The 19695-nt window shown below is 44.6% G+C and overlaps 1 protein-coding gene across 4 annotated transcripts in view; it reads left to right on the top strand.

Annotated features, from left to right (window-relative positions):
- Window positions 1–19695, top strand: part of Ak5 (adenylate kinase 5) — a 181841-nt gene that overhangs the window by 115855 nt on the left and 46291 nt on the right. For 3 of the 4 annotated variants that reach the window (XM_034501205.1, XM_076933423.1, XM_076933426.1), the window contains exons 7-8: window positions 348–438; window positions 3769–3845. In XM_034501205.1, the coding sequence (XP_034357096.1) occupies window positions 348–438; window positions 3769–3845 (168 nt within the window). Of the gene's footprint in view, window positions 1–347; window positions 439–3768; window positions 3846–4245; window positions 4386–19695 lie in introns of those variants that run through there. The other variant, XM_076933425.1, reaches the window with a different exon arrangement.

The raw sequence follows: 19695 nt of genomic DNA, 5'->3' as shown, positions 1-19695 counted from the left end.
AATCTTTACCACTGTTGTTTATAACTTTATATTTTTATTTTTATTAGACAAACTAAATCAGAAAGCCATAAGTAAATTTTAATTATCTTTTCAGACCTTGCTTTATATATTGAGAAAAGGCTGCCCACTTTTCTTAGCCACGGTGACTGAACATTTTCTTTCTACTGTTCTTCCCAGTGTGGCCAGAGATCTGAATTAAAAGGCTCTCTAAAGATCCAGTTAAAGATCGTGTAGCTGCTGTAACTCCCACCTCCTCACAGACACAACTGAACGGTGCATGCTCGTTTTCCAACTCAACTCGATTATGTGTCTCATGTTGCAAACTTGTCTGTCTCGGTTTTCCCCAGTTTGATGCTGACCGAGATGAAGATGCAGTGTTCCATGACATCAGCATGGCTGTCGACAACAAGTTGTTTCCAAACAAAGAGGCTCCGACGGGTAAGTCTCCACGTCCCTTGGCATCAGAACATCACGATCAACTCCCAGATGAGCCAGGACTTTCACCAGTGGCTGAAACTCTGACACAGCGGCCCCATCCTTAGCCTCCTTCTTTCTTACTCGAAAATAAAGATTAAAAAAAAAAATAAATAGAAGGGAAAGGCTAAATATCTGTCCCTGTGTATTTGCTGATGCTTTTCTTGTCATAGTATATACATAAATACTCAGTCACTGTGATGTGACACAGATCCTATGTCTCCATAGTAGAAAGAAATCTAGCCTGCCCCATACTTTGTGCAACTATAGTAGGTTATAGTCCTCAGGCCCCTCTAATCTGCACAGCTTTGTCTTGCTCTGCCCAGAGAGAGCATCCTCCTTCTCCGGTGGCTACACCCATCTCACCTCATAGCTCTACGGTCATTTTTCTCCTTCTTTCCTAAGCTCTTAACCCTAATACATCTCAGCTTAGACCTTTCTTTGTTACCTAAGAAAAGGATGTCTTTAACTCTGAAGATAAACTGAAAATCTCAAAAGACGGGGAGATGAAAGCCATGTGACCACTTTTATCAAATGTCTGAGTTCTGTGGCCATTTTGTCTGCTGTTTCATGGGCCCGTGTGTTGATGGAAAGGTAGTCTGACTGGGAGCATCGCCTGTGACTGTCTCCCCAGTTCGTTTGCTGATCCTTAGGCTGTTAGTAAAGTCCTTATTTCTAGCAAATTGAGCACCAGTGTTTTTAAAAATACAAGCCGTTCAATCATTATCTGAGCTGATAATGATACACTTTGTCTCTCATCTGAGATGTATTAATACTACAGTTGCCATGGCAACAGTGTGTCAAGCAATGCCATCCCTTAGTGATACAGTAAGATTTCTGTCAAAGCCCTTGATTAGAAAGGATAATTGATCTCCTCTTTCTCCTAAGCAAGAAATTCATTTTAATCAAAAGTCTTTTCATTCTGATATTACCAAAAGTATTTTCTAATGAATTTGCTGCTGTCTCAAGAGCTAACACGAGGCTCCTACTCACTGGGTTGTTTAAGGGCCCTTCAGATTGTACTTTCTGAAAACAATTGGAAGAATGGTCTCTAATTCAACAAACTAAGTAGGACAAGGGACTCCTCGCTGCTGTGTGTTCAGGGAGACTTTGTGTTCCACTCCTGTGGACCCTGTAGGACTCACTCAGAAGCAAGTCAGAGACTAGGAAAACACTTCCACCAACACACCTTTCTCCACTTGACGAGTCAAATGGACAGCATCTACACTGGAGACTAATGAAAGCTGAATACATTCATGTTATCCTTAACACTGCTGTCCACAAAAGCCACCCAGAAAGGAAACGTGATTGTCCTGGCTTGAACTAGACCCTGTTACTCCATTCCTGATGTTTTATAGCCCCTGCAGTGTGCTTCACTGGGATTCATTTATTGTCCCTCCTTGTCTCAGAATGCTGAATGGACAGCCACACCCTCAGGTTCTCACCCAAACAGTGCACTGCACTGAAAGGTAGTCTGGGTTGTCCTGCTTGGAGTGTGTTGTCAGCCGTGTGTGGGAGAAAGAGGAGAAATGGAAGCTCTGGGTTCTGTCATTCCTATCACACAGTGACAAGTCTCAAATCATCCTGGGACAGTCAAACTCCATCCCAGAAAAATAGAAAGGAAGATAAAACTTCAAGCGATGGTCTAACGGCGAGCACTTTCCCAGTTTGGCAAAGTAGGGTTAGCAAGGAGCAGAGCAGAACACTCACCTATAGTGGCACACACCTCAATTCCATTAAAGCTTGAGGCTGCAGCTTCACAAGTTCAAAGCCAGCCTGAAAAAAAAAAGTGTGGTCTATGCCCCTTAAAAGGGGGGTGAAGGAAGGGAGAAGAAGGAAGAAAGAAAGTAGGGAAGACGGTAGAAACCCTGGGTGAGAAGACACCTTAACTCTAGTCCTAGAAGGAACGAGAAGCCACACTTCGGATGTTGCACTGTTCCTATGAAGTGTGTGCAGTGTCTACTGTCTTTTGAAAATCTACCTTTATTAAACATTCTCCAGTTCAGATTCTATGTCAAGGCCCAGTTCTGGTGAGATGTGAGGTGGTTTGTTATTTCACAGAATGCATACACCCTTTATGGGCAGCACTTTCTGAGCAGAGAGGTGTGTGTACTTAGGTAGTGGCATGTTTCCCACAGGTAAGAGTTGTTTATCGAGGGCACCAAGTCAACCGTGCTGCGAGAACACCATGGTGGAAATTAATGGTTTAAGTCCGAGCCTTGGGGATTAATGGCAAGTGATTCAGTGCAGCCTATACCACAAAAAAGAGACAGTCTCCCTGTTAGTAAACCTGCTTTTTCTCACCTTTGGGGAATCTAATGGCGAGTACTTTCTCAGATTGGCAAAGTAGGGTTAACAATGATCAGAGTGGAACAGTCACTCATAGTGCCACACACCTCAATCCCATTGAGCTTCGTAAGTTCAAAGTCAGCCTGAACTAAAAAGGGGGGTCTACCTCCCCAAAAGTGATGTTTCAACTGTCAACTTGACACAATCTAGACTCATCAAGGAAGAGACTCAACTGAAGTATTGTCTCAATGTGGCTGGCTGGCCTGAGGGTACGTCAGCACGGATTGGCATGGTTGTCCACTGAAGTGGGACACCTACCCTGAATATGAGCAACACCACTTCCTGGGCTGGGCCCTAGGCTGTGTGGGATAGAGAAAGTGTGTGCGTAGCCAGTGGACCAGGCTCTGCTAATCTCCCTGCTCTTGGCTATGGGTGTGAATGCCCAGCTGCTTGTGTTTCTGCCTTTCTTCTCAGTTGTGAAGCGAAACCTGGGGTTGAACGCCAAGTGAGTCTTTTCCTTTTGTCAAGGGATTTGTCTCACAACAAATAAAGTGAAACCAGACCAGAGATTAAGGTGACCCACAGGCTTGAGGCAAAAGTCCGTTCTTCTTGTTCTAAAAGTTCCTTGTTCTCCCTCCACTCAGTTCATGGAGCTCCTTGTATTCCGGTTACTCTAGAAAATCCTGAAGTCATTCCTCTTAAACACCCATGTTCGTTCTCCTAGTTCAAATTCCCGACTCAGTTTCTTGTGGAGAATCTCAGTCCCACTGTCATCCTCACAGACAGATGGCTTTAGAACCCCATGCTTTCTGGTTTCCGAATTTTGCTGTTGACAAATTAGCCTCCTTGGGAGCTTGTTCTTCTGAGGGCTGGGACCAGGTCCAGAGTGTCTGCGTCCTCTACCACAAGCCCAGACACAGAGTGCGGCAGATGGAGGGATGCATAAATGTGCTGTAGAAACAGACAGACAGTCTCCATCTCTAACCGTGTCTTTCTTATCCGTAGATTCAAGTGACCTTGACCCTTCTGTGATGTTTGATGCTGGAGAGGTTATTGACACAGGATCAGATTATGATAACCAGGTAACTAAACCAAAGGTATTTCCTGTTTAAATGTTTTTCATTCTAGTCTTGGTGTTTTATGAATACAAACACTAAAGTTTTCACTTGGTGGGATCTTGACAGATCACTGATAATGGGTTTCGTGTTAGGCATGGTCCCCCACAGGCTTCAGCTGCACTTCCTGTCTTCACCTTCCCTCAGCCATAGACCCAAAGCAGTTGTAAAGAAAGGGCCTTAGGATGGGAATTCCTTCAGATGCAGATAACTTCCTCTCTTTGCCTATGCACTGTGGTGGCTAATTTTGTCTACTTGAGTGGACTGTAAGTGCAGAAGGCAGGAGTGAGCCATACCTTTGGGCAAAGGGATCTAGGACAGGGAGATCGGAGTAAAGGAAACACTATTCCATGGTCTGCCATCACAGCCTGAATAAAAAGAGAAGAAAGAGGAAGTCACTGGACAGCAACCCCTGCTCTCCTCCCCACAAATTCACCAAGATCCAACGGAACTGCCCAATGCTCCTGTCACCACAGACCCCAGAGCACTTCTTCTCCTGTGCCTACCTGCCTGTGAGAGATCCCAAACCCTGGGCCAAAATAAACCTCTCCTCTGTTTGGCTGCTTGTCTTGACATTGTCAGAGCAATGGGGAAAGTAACGAATATGTCCTGCCTTTCGAGTAATAAATGAAGAACACAGCTGAGCACTGGCCACGGGTTCAGAGATCTGTAGCTGTTCTGTATCTAACTCTGCAGGGAGTGGTGCCCAAGGAAAGCATGGCCAATGAGCAGACGACGTATGTTCCCTTTTGGAAAAAAAAAAAAAAAAAAAAAAAACTGAAGAAATTTATCTGGGTCATTTTCCTCTCAGCAAGAGCTTTCTCTGCTGCTGTATTGTAACGATCCAAAATAGCTGGCAAGTGATCTAACTCCCTAATTAGGCTTCAGGTCTTTTTTTTTTTTTCCTTAAAGATAACATCTAAGACTCTGTGCCTACTCTTGTCACTGCTTCTCAGAAGTGATGGAGAGCCAAGAGTGTTCTCATGATGACTTCTGCCCCCATTTCTATTTTATATCACAACTGAAACTAATGTGTCTGACCAAAATCAAAATCCACACACGACTGGCTGTGTACTGTGTGTGTGTGTGTGTGTGTGTGTGTGTGTGTGTGTGTGTGTGTGCGTGTGTTCATAAATAAAGTTCCTTCCATGACAAACCATGAAATTATTGGCAAGTGTATAACACAGGATGGTCACCATGCATTTATAGAACCTGGTAACAGCTATTAAGTGTGTACTACATGGAAAACTAAGCCACTGGTTCTGTGCCGACTGTTGGGCTAACTCTCCACAGCATCTCCACAGGTAGGATTATGGTTTCTTCTTCACAGATAGAAAGAGTCATTGGCCCATGGTCACACTAATAGGAGTCAGAGAGGGGTTGGAACATAGGATGCACTTTCTTGTGCACAGTATTTTTAATTAGCATATGCTAATTATACATATTACTAGCTTTCGCTATGTTATTTCTATACATGTACATAATGAATTTTGGTGGTACCTACCCCATCCTTACCCTCTCTCGACCTCCCCCATGTCTGTTGATTACACAACGTGTTAGCCTGCTTTTATTTTCATGCTTTGTTGTTTTATTTTGATGACACAATGAGTGCGATTATGGTTGCTCACGTAAGGGTTGGGGACATTTACAATAGCATTTGCACTTGCCACTTACAGAAGTGAAGAAAGTGGCTTGCCTCCAGCAATTATTAACTGTCCATACATCCTCAGGAAGGAGTGGGGCCTCGTGAACTTTCTCCTACTCCATGACAGGCTGTTGACCCATCCAGTCTTCACAAGTAACCACAGCCGATGAGTCTAGGAGTACCATGGCCATGTCATGAGTGGAAGAGTTCTCTACAGCACCCCCTCCTCTTGCTCTGTCTTCCATCATGTTCCCTGGGCCTTGGAGAGGATGATACAGATGTCTAAGTGTAGCACACATTTTCTAAGAATCACAGTGTATTACCTCCCACCCTACCCTGGAAAGACAAGCCAGGGGGTAGAGTTGGAAACTTATCATTTGCTCACCCTTAAAGCCCGTGCATCTAAAATGTATAGATCATACAAACAAATGAACCATGGCAAGAAAGCCAATAACAAGTGGCTTCCCACCCCCAAGAGCTAGTGATAATGGTAAACACTGAAGTCTTACATAGGAATATTTTAAATGTTCAAAGAAACAAAGGGAAGACATAAAGAAATAAAGTGGAACCATGAAACAACTATCAGAAAGAGTGGAAAGAGAAAGAAAAAAAGAAATAGATGAATATGGCAGGTGGCATAATTGATTGTCAACTTGACAGCATCTAGAACTATTTAGGAGACAAGCCTCCAGGCACATATGTGAGAGACTGTGCTAGACCCTGTGTGTGCCTGTGAGGGATATTCTTGGTTAAGACCCACATAAAGAAGGATGGCACCATTCCCCAGTCTTGGGCCCTAGACTACATAAAATGGGGGAAGCTATCTGAACACAGACCTCCATGGCCTTCTCTCCACATTGTGACTGTAAATGCAATGTGGTCAGCTTTCCATCACCTGGACTCCCATGCTCTGATGGGCAGTGGACTGTGGACCCTTGAACTGTGAGCCAAGATAAAACCAACCTTCCTTCCTTCCTCCCTCCCTCCCTCCCTCCTTCCTTCCCTCCTTCCTTCCTTCCCTCCTTCCTTCCCTCCCTCCTTCCCTCCTTCCTTTCCTCCTTCCTTCCTTCCTTCCCTCCTTCCTTCCTTCCTTCCTCCCTCCCTCCCTCTCTCCCTCCCTCCTTCCTTCCCTCCTTCCTTCCTTCCCTCCTTCCTTGAGTTGCTTTTGTTGGATATTGTTGCAGCACCAGGAAAAGTAACTAAGACACTTGTGTCAAAAATATAATTGTTATTGAAATAAAAATTCCATTAATGGTTTGAAAAGTTGCCTGAATATAACTTAAAAAGGATGATAAAGAAGATGAAATTGCCTTAAAATAAAGCAGAAACCTCAGCAGTTGTCTAGTATGAGGAAGAACTCAGTAGACACCGAGGACAGAATGAACCAACATATATATTATAAGCATTTTAGAAGAAAAAATGAAGATGGAGCAGAAGCAGAGCTTTGAACAGAGAGTGACTGAGAATTGTATAGATGTGAAAAAGACAAATACTCCGACTGAAAGAAAACAGTCCAATAAAGAATCTAAAAAACTGTCTCTACTAGTCTTTCTTCATGTAGCCATTGGACAAATTTTGAGTTGCACATTCTAGGTTCTGTTTAGGTATTTGTAATATAGACTCATTAAGCAGATGAGGAGGCTTATCTCAGAAGCTTGCATCCTAGCAAGGAAGGCACACAGTAAACTCTAAGCCTGTGTTAGTAAATTCTCTAGGTTGTCAGATGTGATAAGCAAAGGAAAAACCAAGCAGGGGTAAGTGAGCTCAAGATACAGGGAGTGGGCTGAGCCAAGCATCAGATAGAAGGCCCAGCTAAGTGGCCGACCTCAGCAAAGAGGTGACACACAACACCAGGTGTCAACGTACAAGAGATAAAAGCCAGACCTTCAAATTGACAAGGGATAGAAATGTGGTGGCAACAGATTAAGCAATGCACCTGGGCTTGCTGTCTGGAGCACACGATGAAGCAGGTGCCGTGCCCAGTGATTTATGATGTGTTGTTGCTAACCCTTACTAGATAGCTGCTCAGCCCCTAGGTACAGCTGAGGAAAATGGAGGTGAGAGACTCCCCAGGGCCACACAGCTGACAGGTTAGAGTCAGAAATCAAACTTTGATGTTCCAGACACCAACATCTGCTTCTCCACTCTAAAGGAACTAAGATCAACGTTCCTGAAACCTACTGCCGGTTCCAGCTGACGTGTTTTAACTATTATTCTTGACCTTGGTGCATTTGACACTGTAAATTTCACCAAATTGTCTTTTTTAAGAACCAGGTAACAAATGTCTTAGACCTTGCAAGCCATCTGGTCTTTACTGCAGTGACTCAGAGAACAAGTCATAACAATATAAAAGTAAATGAGTATAACAGAGAGCCAATATGGCAACACTTGTGGGGAGTGAAACCTGACCTCCACGTAGTTTTAACCCTTTTAAAAATGTAAGCCAACTGAGTCAAACGAGGGTAGAGAGGGGAGTTGTGTTTGACCCATGCTTTCATTGCTGTGGCTCAAGGATCTGAGGAAAGACAAAATGTGACTTGTCTTTTAACTGAAATAAAATATGTACCATTCTTAACAACAACAACAAAAAAACAAGAATAAAAATAGTAAGACTGTTTTAAGTTGGGAGGCAGACAGACAGATCTGAGCAGCAGGCATGTTTTGTTGATGGCTGCTATGAACCACACTTGACGCTTGATATTCACCTCATGTTAGTGTCTACCATTTCCAGAGTGCTCACTCCTTCACTTCTTTTAGGTGATTTCATACTCAGGAAAGTACAGGAGAGAGATGTGATTTTTTCTTTCTATGCCTTCTTTTGCTGTTGTGGAAACTGAAGCACCAAGAAATTAGGCAGGCAACAAGAGACAAATCTAGGAACTCAAGAAGTTGGACGAGAGCTCAAATCCAGAAGACTGGTCCAGAGCTAGGGCAGGAGACATGCTAGACTGTGATTGTATACTAAACCAAAGTCCAGGTGACTGATTCCAATAGGGCCTATGATGGGTGACTTCTAGAGAAATCTAGGACTGGAGATTAAGGGGTACAGAGCCTGGTCTTGAGGAGCAACTGGTCTTAAATGACTATGACTTCATACCATGTTTGGTTGAATAGAGACCATGACCCAAAAACTTCACACTTAATCCCTAACCCCTAACCCCTAACCCCTAACCCCTAACCCCTAACCCCTAACACTAACCCTAACCCCTAACCCCTAACCCCTACCCCAATCATAACACTAGCGTCTAAGCCTAATCGTAAACCTAATCCTAACCTAAACCCTAACCCTAACCCTAACCCTAACTCTAACCCTAATCCTAACATTAACCTTAACCCCTAACACTAACCCTAACCTTAACCTCTAACTCCTAACCCTAACCCTAACCTTAACCCTAACCATAACCATAACCCTAACCATAACCCTATGGGGTCACCCCATGGTCCATATAGTGAGAGGCTCAGCCCAGATGATGCAAAGAATTAGGGATGTAAAAGGAGCATTGTGTGTCCAGGGAGGAATTGGTGAGCCCCCAGTCTGGACAGCAAAGCTCCTGGTCTTAACCTAACACTGTAGCCTCAGTCTGACCTCTCCCTATGCTGCTTCTCCTCTCACTCAGTTTCCATTTCCTTGCCAAACTCTCCATTGATCCAGTACTCAAACCCGTGTCCCACATGGTGTCTGTGGCCCCATTACACTTGCTGCATACACTGTCCTCTGAGAGGCTCAGCTGCGGCCATGGTTTGGCTTCACCCCGCCCTCCTCACTGAGCTCCTGTTGCCTGTGTCTACCCACCAAGTGGCACTGCTTGGATTTCCCATGTGCATCTCTAACTCAATATGCCCAAACCACCTTCCCCCACAAAATCTGCTCTCCCTTCTGTTTCCTCTATTTCTGTGAATGACATTACCACCTCCCCAGCTGTCCAGGCAGAAGCAAAGGTGCCTTGCTAGTCTCTCTGCCGTCTCTCCCACCCATATTGGTTCAGCTGGGTAGGTAATCAGGTCTCTTAGGCAGGAATGGCTCTGTTCCTCTCCAGTCCCACTGCTCCTGTTTGAGCCTCTTCTCTGCCCACCTGCCTGGGGCAGCTAACTAGTCTTTCCATTCCAATCTTCTCATCACTTAAAATTACATACTATGAAAGCAAACCCAGTCATGGCAGTCTACTGCTGGAAACCCCTCCTGGCTCTTCCCTAATCTCAGAATCTCTTGATGCAACAATGGGACTATAGGACTCAGAATTTGACCCCCCCACTGCTCTCTAAACTCATCCCTGTGACTGCTCCAGCCATATGAAGATATTTGCAGCCATCTACAGTAGAGTTGTACTTGGCAGGCTCTTCCCATCAAAGAGAAGCTTCTATAGCCCCATCACCTCCATCCTGGATAGCCCTGATGTGCACCATCAGGACCAAGCTTCTTCTGGAGGAAGCCCTTCTTTTACTAACATGCTTGGGTAACCAGTACATATCTTTAATCCCAGCATTAGTGGGGAGAGGCAGACAGATCTCTGTCATTTCAAAGCCAGCTTGGTCTACAGAGTAAGTTCCAGGCCCAATTGGGCTACAAACTAAAACCCTTTCTGAAAAGAAAAGAAAAAAAAAAAAACAGTACTTGGTTTATCTTTTTCAGGGACCCATGACACCTTGATTCATAATGTTTGCTTGCCTGTGTAAAACATGTGTTGCCTTGTGTCACCGGCGCCTGGCACACAACCTGCCATATGATATATGCCTAACAAGTGGGAGCAGGAGACACACTGATGAGTCCCAGAGCCTTGTTGCCCTTGTTAAACCTGATCCAGGTCTGTGCTCTATGATGGACTATAGATTCTGCTCTGTCACCCCAGCCACATATAGTCAGACAAGGCTAAGCACAGCCCACACCTGTACAGAGAAAGGATCCCACCATCCCCAGGCACACGGGCTTTCTAAAACACAGCCTGTGCCCCAATGCCGTCATTAATCTTCCTATATAACCTCACTGTTGTCTGTAGGAGGGAAACATGTTTTTATTGGAACAAAAGAAAACTGTGGAAGCAAAACCAGGAAACAAATCAGTTTTCATTAGGTGTTTCAGAGAAGCTAAGAGCTACAAAGAATGAGTCTGGAAACAGTGTTTATCCAGTTTCAGAGTTAAGAAATAAAACTATATACAGTTGGAAGGCATCTGGCAGCGCCACTGCCCTACCAACACTGCTGTGCTCAAACAAAACTCAAATAACAGAGGGCTCTGTGCATCACTCTCTGGTCACACCCTCGGGTCTCCCAGAGGCTTCTGCTGTTCTGAGTGCAGTGTTTATTAATTTCACATCTGTCCTCCTGTTTCCATTGTCTCTAGAAACCAGAACCAGGAGTTCAGGGACTTCATCTCTTTATCACTGGCACCTAAAACATCTGGCATGCGGCAGACAACCATTCAGAGACCATTTATTGGCTATTAAATAATGTATTCCTATGAGATGTAAGAGTTGGGTTTTGCTACGTTTTCCATCCCTTATAAATGCCTGTGTTGTCCGTATCCATATGCAACTTGATGTTGGTAATGCAGATTGCTTGATGCATTTTGACTGTGTTATACAGTAACTATAGAAATTATAACACAGCTTGGTTATTACTTCTTCCTGGGGTGGGTAACATCTCACCATGGTACTGGCATGGAAACATTCATGGAGACCATTGGAATCAAGTAAAGGACTCAAAAAATAACCCCCATAGCCACAACTGCCTAATCTTTGGCAAAAGTGTCAAAAACACACATTGTGGTGAAAGGTGGCTCCATTGGCAGACAGTGGTGGGAAAACTGTATACACATTCAGAAGAGTAAAGTTAACTCAGCTCTCTTATTATGCACAAAAATATACTTTGATGGGCTCAAAAGTTTTCATGTAAGATATGAAACTTTAAAGTGGATGGAGAAAACATAGAAAGAATATGTCAAGACAGAGATGAAGGCAGAACCAATCTGGAAAGAATTCTGACAGCAAAGGACACCAGGACTGATGAGTGAGGTTACCTGTAATTTAAAAACTTCTGCACAAAGAAACAATGACTAGAGTGGAGAGATAGCTAAAGAATGGATGAAACATTTTTGCTAACCATACATCAGATTGATAGAGAGCTAATATTTGGAATATATTAAAAATTTAAAAACCAACAACAGAAAAACCAATCTTCTACTCAAATAAATATGTTAATGAACCAAATAGACAATCCTCAAGAGAGGAAAACAGATTGTCAGTAAATACTTGGGAAAGCCTTCAAAATGTTTATACATGAGGATAATGCAAGCAAAAATGTCTACCATCAAGAAAATAACAACGGCTTCTGGTGAGGAGGAGGAAAAGAAGGATGAGGAGGAGGAGGAGGAGTCACTCACTGCTGGTGAGCATGTAAACATGTGGCCACCATGGAAATGAATGTTGAGTTTCCTCAGAAGAGCTAAAAACAGAGCTCATATGTCACGCAGCTGTACCACCCATGGGTATACAGATACATGAAGGTCTGTAAGTCAACAGACTCAGAGATACTTGCATATCCATGTTTGTTTCTACATTATTCTCAATAGACAAACATGGAATCAGCATAGATGCCCACCAACAGGTGTATGGATAAATGAATATGGTACACAATGGGATTGTATTCAGCCATAAAGAAAAATGGCATTTGTACAAGAAAGCAGTGGACCTGGAAAGCATTGTACTCAACAAAATGAGTTAGAGAGATATATCCGGGATAGTTTTCTCAGTTGTAGATCTTAGGTTTTAAGTTGTGTATTTACGTCTATAGGTCAAAGGCAGGTCATGAAGCTAGAAGGAAGATCAAGAAGAGATCTGAGGGACAGGTTGGGGCAAGCATGGTGACATGTGACAAGAAAGCAGAAAGGCACTCATGTGACCAAGAGTAGGGAAGGGGATGGTCATGGGGAAGGGATGGCGAGGGACGCAATAAGAACGAAGCATGCATGAAAATGCCATAGAAACTCACAACTCTAAGAGAACGTACAACAGAAAAGAGCGAAATGGAGTCACAATACACTTGCTACTTTGTTGCCTCTTTATTCACACACTGAGTTGTAATCTCTTTCAGTAATAAACAAGTTTCCTTACCACATTGTTTAAATAGCTAGGAGAAACCATGGAAGATGGTGGAGTTTCTAAGTTTGCTTTGGAGTTGTGTTTGATTAAAATAGCAACAGTATTCTTTGGGTTTAAAGTTTAAAAATTGCATTCGTTGAAAATATTACTGAGATGGGCTGAAAGGATACTTTTTCACCAGTAGTGTGAACCTGTTATAATGAAGGAAAGTGAATTTGATCTCTGCTAGAAGGAGGTTTTCGTAATTGTTTTTCTCATCTCTGATTGTGCTAGTTTATTTAGTCTGTCTGCTAAATCCTTCTCTTCATGGTTCATGGAAGCCATATTCTAACGGGGTGATCATAAGCATGGGTTAGCATGAATAGAGCATTTCAGGTAAGTTATGAATGTTCTTGTCCCTGAAGGGACTGTCTCATTTCTCTTTGTGTCAAGGGGGAGACCTGTGGCCAACACTCTGTCCCTGCCTCCTCCTGACCATGAGCTAAGCAGCCCCATAAGTGCTCTCTTTCTTTGAGAACAGAATGAGGGTCAGAGCTCAGCTATTAGTCCAATAACAAGAAGCTTTGATCACATCGATTGCTTTATGACTTTGGGTGGCCATTCCTCTTGTTCAAAATAACAGTTAGGGCAAAAAGAGATGCTGGGGCAGATCAGAGGCAGAAGAAAGGAGAGGAAACAAAGATTCAGGACTACAGTGTTTTGCAGGCTTCTGTCTCTCTGATACCAGTTCTGGAGATGGCTTCCAGAAGCTCTTTGCCAAGAAAGGAAGCTTCTGGAAGGATGGTGCTGCCTCCTGCAGTGTAGGCTGGCTGCAGAGCTAAACCTGATGACTTTTCCAACCCATCCCACTCCACGTTATAATTTTCTTACCTAGAAAAATGAAATGCTGCCATTTCTGGGTCCCATGGTGGGGGAATGCTGACAGACGAAAAAAAAAAAATGTGTATCCACAATTCATTGAAGGCACTGAATACACAGGTCTCAAGTTACCATGGCAACCACTCAATTAAGTGAGAAAAAAATAAGGATACTTATTATTATGCTTACTGTTGAGCTTAACATTCTTTTTTTAAAAAATGATAACAATGAAGAGGAGGAAAGATATGAATATGTCTGGTGAACTGTTCTCCGAGACCTGCCCTAGGATGTTTCCCCTGTATTTCAGCCAGCAAATCTCCTTCACACACTTTGTGCGGAGCTGAATGCTAGAGTTGTCACTGAGGTTGGGAACAAGAGCCTCAGAAGATTCTTTGATAATGTGTGCTTAGACCTAGCTCCCGCTGAAGGACACTCAGACAGAATCCTAAGGTACTGGACAGGAGCCTGCAGGTCAGGAATCAGTGGAGACAGTTTGTGGGTTCTAACCTTCAGTCTGAGCCCGTTCCTGCAACCCTCCATAAGAGGCGTGGCTTTTCTAAAGATGTGACTAACAAGAGCTCTGCCTTCATACTCTATGAGACACGATACATGACACGTGTATTTGTGCAAGGATTTCCTGCTTACAGAATAATCTGATAAGTCACTTCTGAGCAACCAACCACCCCCAGGAGTGGCCATTTTTCTTTACATCGCCAGTGTCCGTTCCACACAGAATGGTCTCTGTAAAATCTCCAGACTGAAAATGTCACTTCTCGGTTTGCTGTCTACCCATGGGCTCTTTCCGTCGTTGATGTCCAGTGATCTCCTTACCAGGTCCCTCAGTGTAACCTGCCCAGCCACATCCCAACTCTGAGCTCCAACCATTCAGAGGGCTCTGTTGTTCCTCCAGAATGCTCATCTCATCTGTGTTTCTTCTGCCCACCATGTGTTTGTCTTCCTTATCTGGCCAACTGAGCTCACTCTCCAGCCCCAATTTCCATCAGAGCTTTTGTTTTCGTAGTCCTGGAAATATGCATCTAAAATGCACTCATCTGAAAATGTATGTATTAAGCAGTATCACTCTTGAGATGGACACCAAACTCCACGAGGACTTGACTCAAGAGGACATGAGTGTGTGTCCACAGTTTTCTCTCGACCTCTCCAGTATCCGACAGACAGCTCTTTGGTGTTGGGTGGAAGGCCTTGCACCTTGTAAGAGAACACTCAGCAGAGTTTAGACCCGAACCCAACGTTCTTACTAACATATCACAGTGTTGCAGATCACAGGAATGAAACAGCCTCAAGTACAAAACACACGTGTAGAGAGAGAGCACGACAGTGTCTGCCAACCACACCGACTTAGCTGTCAGCATGCAGCAAATAGCAACCCCTCCCGTGCAGAGTCGCAGCTTCCTCTGCTGTTCATTCATGAATACAGCAAAGTAAGCTGAGTCTCTAGAGTCCAAACCCTGGGCAACCACACCCTTCCAGCTTCCAATGCCGTAGCCATAGATGGAGTCCCATTCACAGCCACAGGCATCCCAGCCCACCCTGGGGTCTCTTCTCCCTGCCTTGTTTCTGACCGCTGATGCTCCTCTGTAGCCAAAGCAATCCTTTTCCAACCCTGCAGTCTGCTCTTCGCAGGGCATGCTGCTCAGAAGTGAGTGAACCGGGAGAGGGAAAGCACCCTGGGAGCCCAAAGCTGCTGACTTATTCATTGGAAATTGTTCAGGAGCAAGAATTGGAGCCTAGGGAGAGAGGCTCAGTGGGCAAAGTGCCAATCATCCGTGAGATGTGAGTTAAGACTGCAGGAGCCATGAGGGAAAGCTGGGCATATGACATGTTCCTATAGTCCTAGCACTAAGGAAGCAGAAGCAGGCATACCCTGGGGACTCTCTGGCCAGATAACAAGCCTAACTGGCTAATCCCAGGCCACCGAAAGACTGTCTCAAAAACAAAGGTGATGGTACATAAAGAATGGCACTTGAGGCTGGCCTCTGACTTCCTGGTGCTCACAGGCAGAAATGTGCATGTACACACACACACCAGAATACATTCACACATACATGCATGCATACATACATACATACATACATACGCATACAAAAAGTAAAAACTGTTTTCAGGGGAAGTTTGTTGCACATGTTATCTAGTTTCCATACAGTAATACTATTTTTGATTTTTTTCCCCTTAAAATAAATACTGCTGTGTAAAATCCACAGCATAATCCCCTCTGTGTTTACTCAGTTTAGGGCTCTGAGGTCTCTCATTATAATATCTCCAGGGAAAAGCCATTGTCTCTTAAACATCTTTAGAGCTAGCTCTATGGGATAGCCATGCCTAAGGGGCGGCCTCTGGTTGCTAGCCACAAGGAAAGGGATGAGTTCTCCTCACAGCAGGGATCCAGCTTTCCCCTGGCCCAGCAGGAGATGGCTCTGAGTTCACGGGGCACTTCTGAGAAGACCATCTTACCCTCTCCCATCCCTCATCACAGCATCCTTCTCTTCACGCCCCCATAGATCCACACCACGGCCATAATCGGGGAGAAAAGGGTGCTGGTTCTGTGAGCCAACAACACAGAAGGCAGGGAGCGGCTGCCCCTTTGGAATGTGTACAGAGAAGCAATTAAAGTGCTGTGCTGGATCAGCAAGGGCTTTGGGGCTGAGCATGGTCACGAATGCCTGTACATGCAGTTCCAGCATTCAGAAGGCAGATAAAGGCAGAAGGACCAAGAGTTCAAGGCCAGCCTAGGCTGTACAGCAAGACCTTGTCTTCACAAATGAGAGAAGGCTTAGAGATCCAATCTGAGCCATGCTAACCAGCAAGTCCTCCACTGGGAAATGAAGTGAGCGTTTAGATGGTGAGAGGGGTAGATGGGTCCTGCAGACCAGACAGGTACCATGGGTGTGTGCTCCTGCAGATCAGACAAGTATCACGGGTGTGTGCTTGCAAAATCTACAAACCTTCATTTGCCCTTGTCCTCTTATTTTCTTCATGGCATAGTGTGAATATTTAAAAATAAAAGGATCAATACATTAATCCTTACATCAACTGGAGACACATACATTGGTTCCTGCAGTCAACGCCCACAAAGCCACTTAGTCCAGAAAGTCTGTGCAGTACACAGCTGTGGAGCTGGATGCGGGCAGCCACGCCTAAAGGGCGGGCCTTGGGCTTCTAGTCTGGAAAGGGGAGTCTTCTCTCTTACTTAGTGATCCTGCTTTCCATTGGCAGCATCCTCGCTGATGGTTGAGTCTGCACAGGATTTTGAGCATTCTTCCTTTCTCCTGGCTCTGCACCTGTTGTTGTTTTGATAGCGGTTGAATGCACACTGCTCCTGGTGATGTCATTGTGTCTTTTAAACATTCCCAAAATACTCTCAACCCAAAGGCTTTTCAAAAGACAGTGAATGTTTTTCTTTACTGCTTGTGGAGTTTTGTGCTAACATCTTAAGAGAAAGAGGTCCTCTAAAAGCTGGCTTCCCAGCCCAACACATGACCAGGAGCTCAGAACTAGGGGTGGTCACACTGCAAACCAGGCTGGGAGATGACTTCCATGTTGTCCTGGGGGAGTGTGTCCTGTCTTATTATATATACATATATACATACATATACATATGCATACACATATGCATACATATACATATATATGGAGAGAGAGAGTGCAGAGTGAAAAAATAAAGAGCAATTGTCCTTGGGCTGAGGGATTTTCAAATATCATTTCTAAAAAGAAAGCTAGGATTCTGTAAACTGTTGTTGTAACGCTGCCTGGAACTTTGGGACTTAAGCCAGCATCTTCTGGTAATTTCTCCATATGAGGGTTGGACACTAGTTTGGCTGAGCGGGTCCTCTGGAATCCACCGGGTTGGCTGTTCTTGGCTGACTTCCCCGTTGACAGTGTGTTGTGGTCTGACTCACGTGTCAGCCTTGAGAAGCTATTACACTACTGAGAGACTTTTCTGGGAGGAAAATGTGAACAAGTCCAAACGGAGCTCTCACAACAGATCAAAGAAACCATCCCAGCCAAGTCTAGTTTCCTGAACCAGGGAAGTTGAGGGCTTCCTTAAAAGAGTGTTGGAGCCTCAGCAGCCACACTGGACTTCTCTGTACAACTTCCAGGCAGCTTCACCAGAGTCTCCTGTGGCTGAGAAGGGAGTTTGTGGAGGTCATTGACAAGAGTCAGTTGACTCTCACTAAAGAGGACTATTCTCTAGAACCTGGTGGCCTTATCCAATCAAGTTCCTCAAAGAAGATGAGGTCCTATAGACCATGTCCAGTGCCACCTCCATCTCTAGACTCACAGCTATCTGAGACTTCCCTCCACACGTCCTCTTAAGCTCAGGCAGGCAAGCTCAGGTTTGCCCTCTAGCATTGGTGAGAGACGGAGGAAGGAAACAGAACACACGAGGCTGTTGAAATACTACCTGGGAGTTAGTTAAACCTCTCCCCAGCTTCATTCAGCTGACTGAGCATTGAGTCACATAGTTGACAATGGGTCAAGAGGAAGGACAGTGTTCACCATGACTCAGATCTGAGGCTCTGTGGGAAGGGTAAGAACGTGAGACCGTGGCTGCCCCTCTGCTGCCATACAGAGTGTGGCACTATAGAGCAGCAAAACAGACACCAAAACTTTATAAAGCCAGACATGGTGACACATGGCTCCAATTCTGCTATTCAAGAGGCAAGGCAGGAAACTCATGGGTGAAAAGCCAGCCTGGGCTATGTAATGGGTTCCCAGCCAGCCTGGGCTATGTAATGGGTTCACAGCCAGCCTGGGCTATGTAATGGGTTCCCAGCCAGCCTCGGCTATATAGGAAGATCCTATGTCCAAAACACAGGTGTTGGGTATGAAGCTTAGTGATAGAATACTTGCCAAGTATGTTCAAGGCTCTGGTTTTGATCACCAGACACACCACACATGCACACACACACACACAGTACATATGCACACACACATACTACATAGACTCATATTATACACATACTATACACACACCACACAAACTCACACTATACACATACTATACAGATACACAATACACACACTGTATACACACATATATACATTATATACACACACATATGTGCATACACACTACACACGCACACCCCACATTCGCACATACATTCCACCTCCCAAATAGTGAGATTATAGAATGTGTGGCTCTCTTTACCAGCTGATCAAAAATACTTCAAAAGTTTAAGCATCCTTGTTGGCCAGTCTAGAAAATCTCTCTTTCAGAAAGACCTCTTCTTGTTATTCACCTCAACACAGGCTGGATGGATGGAGCTGGCCAGAAATTAACTTTCAGAATGAGACTTATTAGGAAGGCCTCAGGACCATGGACAGTCATGCTCAGGTCTTGATGATGATAGCCACCATGTTTGGCATGACAGAGACCTGAGGGGAGAAACAGACCCTTCAGTTCCAGAGGGAGAGGGGGAGGGGCTCTGACTCCTCCGTATTTGGGGTGGAGGTGGTGAGAGGAGAGACCGGTGAGTTGACATAAACATGTGACTATGGAATCAGAAACCTATAGACTACCAAGAAAATGCTTTCCTTAAAGCTACTGATTAGAAACAGCAGTATTTCAATCTATAGATTAAAAGGGGAGTGTGCCACTCCACATGGACAGCCTGCAACTGGGATGACTGGGAAGGCTTAGCCAGACACACTGTGGGTTTTCCTTCTCTGTTTACTCAGTTATACAGGTGCTTCTTGCAAACAGTCCTCTAATCATGTACACTTCAGTGGCTAGCAAATGAGACTTGCTGCATTCTTGTGTGTAACTAAATTACATGCCACTTCCCCTACATTTTAGGGTTTTTTTCCTGCTGGGGATAAAAGATTTCAAAAACTTCCTTCTCAGCCATCTGGTAAAACTTGACACGTCATTGTTAGATCACTCAATGAAGTCAAGTACGGTGGTATTGCCTTGGACCCCAGCACTCAGAGGCAGAGGCCTGCAAGTGTCTGTGAGTTCAAAGGCAAGACAGGTCTACATAGTGAGCTCCGGGTCAGCTAGAAATGTCTCAAAAACCAAACAGCTGGAGAGATGGCACAGAAATTAAGAGTACTTGCTAGCCTTGCATAGGATCTGGGTTCAGTTCCCTGCACCGACATGGCTTATAGCCACTCAAAACTGCAGTTTCAGAAGACCTGCCCTCTTCTGGCCAACATGGGAACTGCATGCATGTATGCTGGCAAAACACACACACAC

Source organism: Arvicanthis niloticus, chromosome 4 (genome assembly GCF_011762505.2).
Source record: "Arvicanthis niloticus isolate mArvNil1 chromosome 4, mArvNil1.pat.X, whole genome shotgun sequence".
Taxonomy (NCBI): Eukaryota; Metazoa; Chordata; class Mammalia; order Rodentia; family Muridae; genus Arvicanthis; species Arvicanthis niloticus.
Note: the sequence above shows the minus strand (reverse complement) of the source record. Positions and strands in the feature narration are given on the sequence as shown.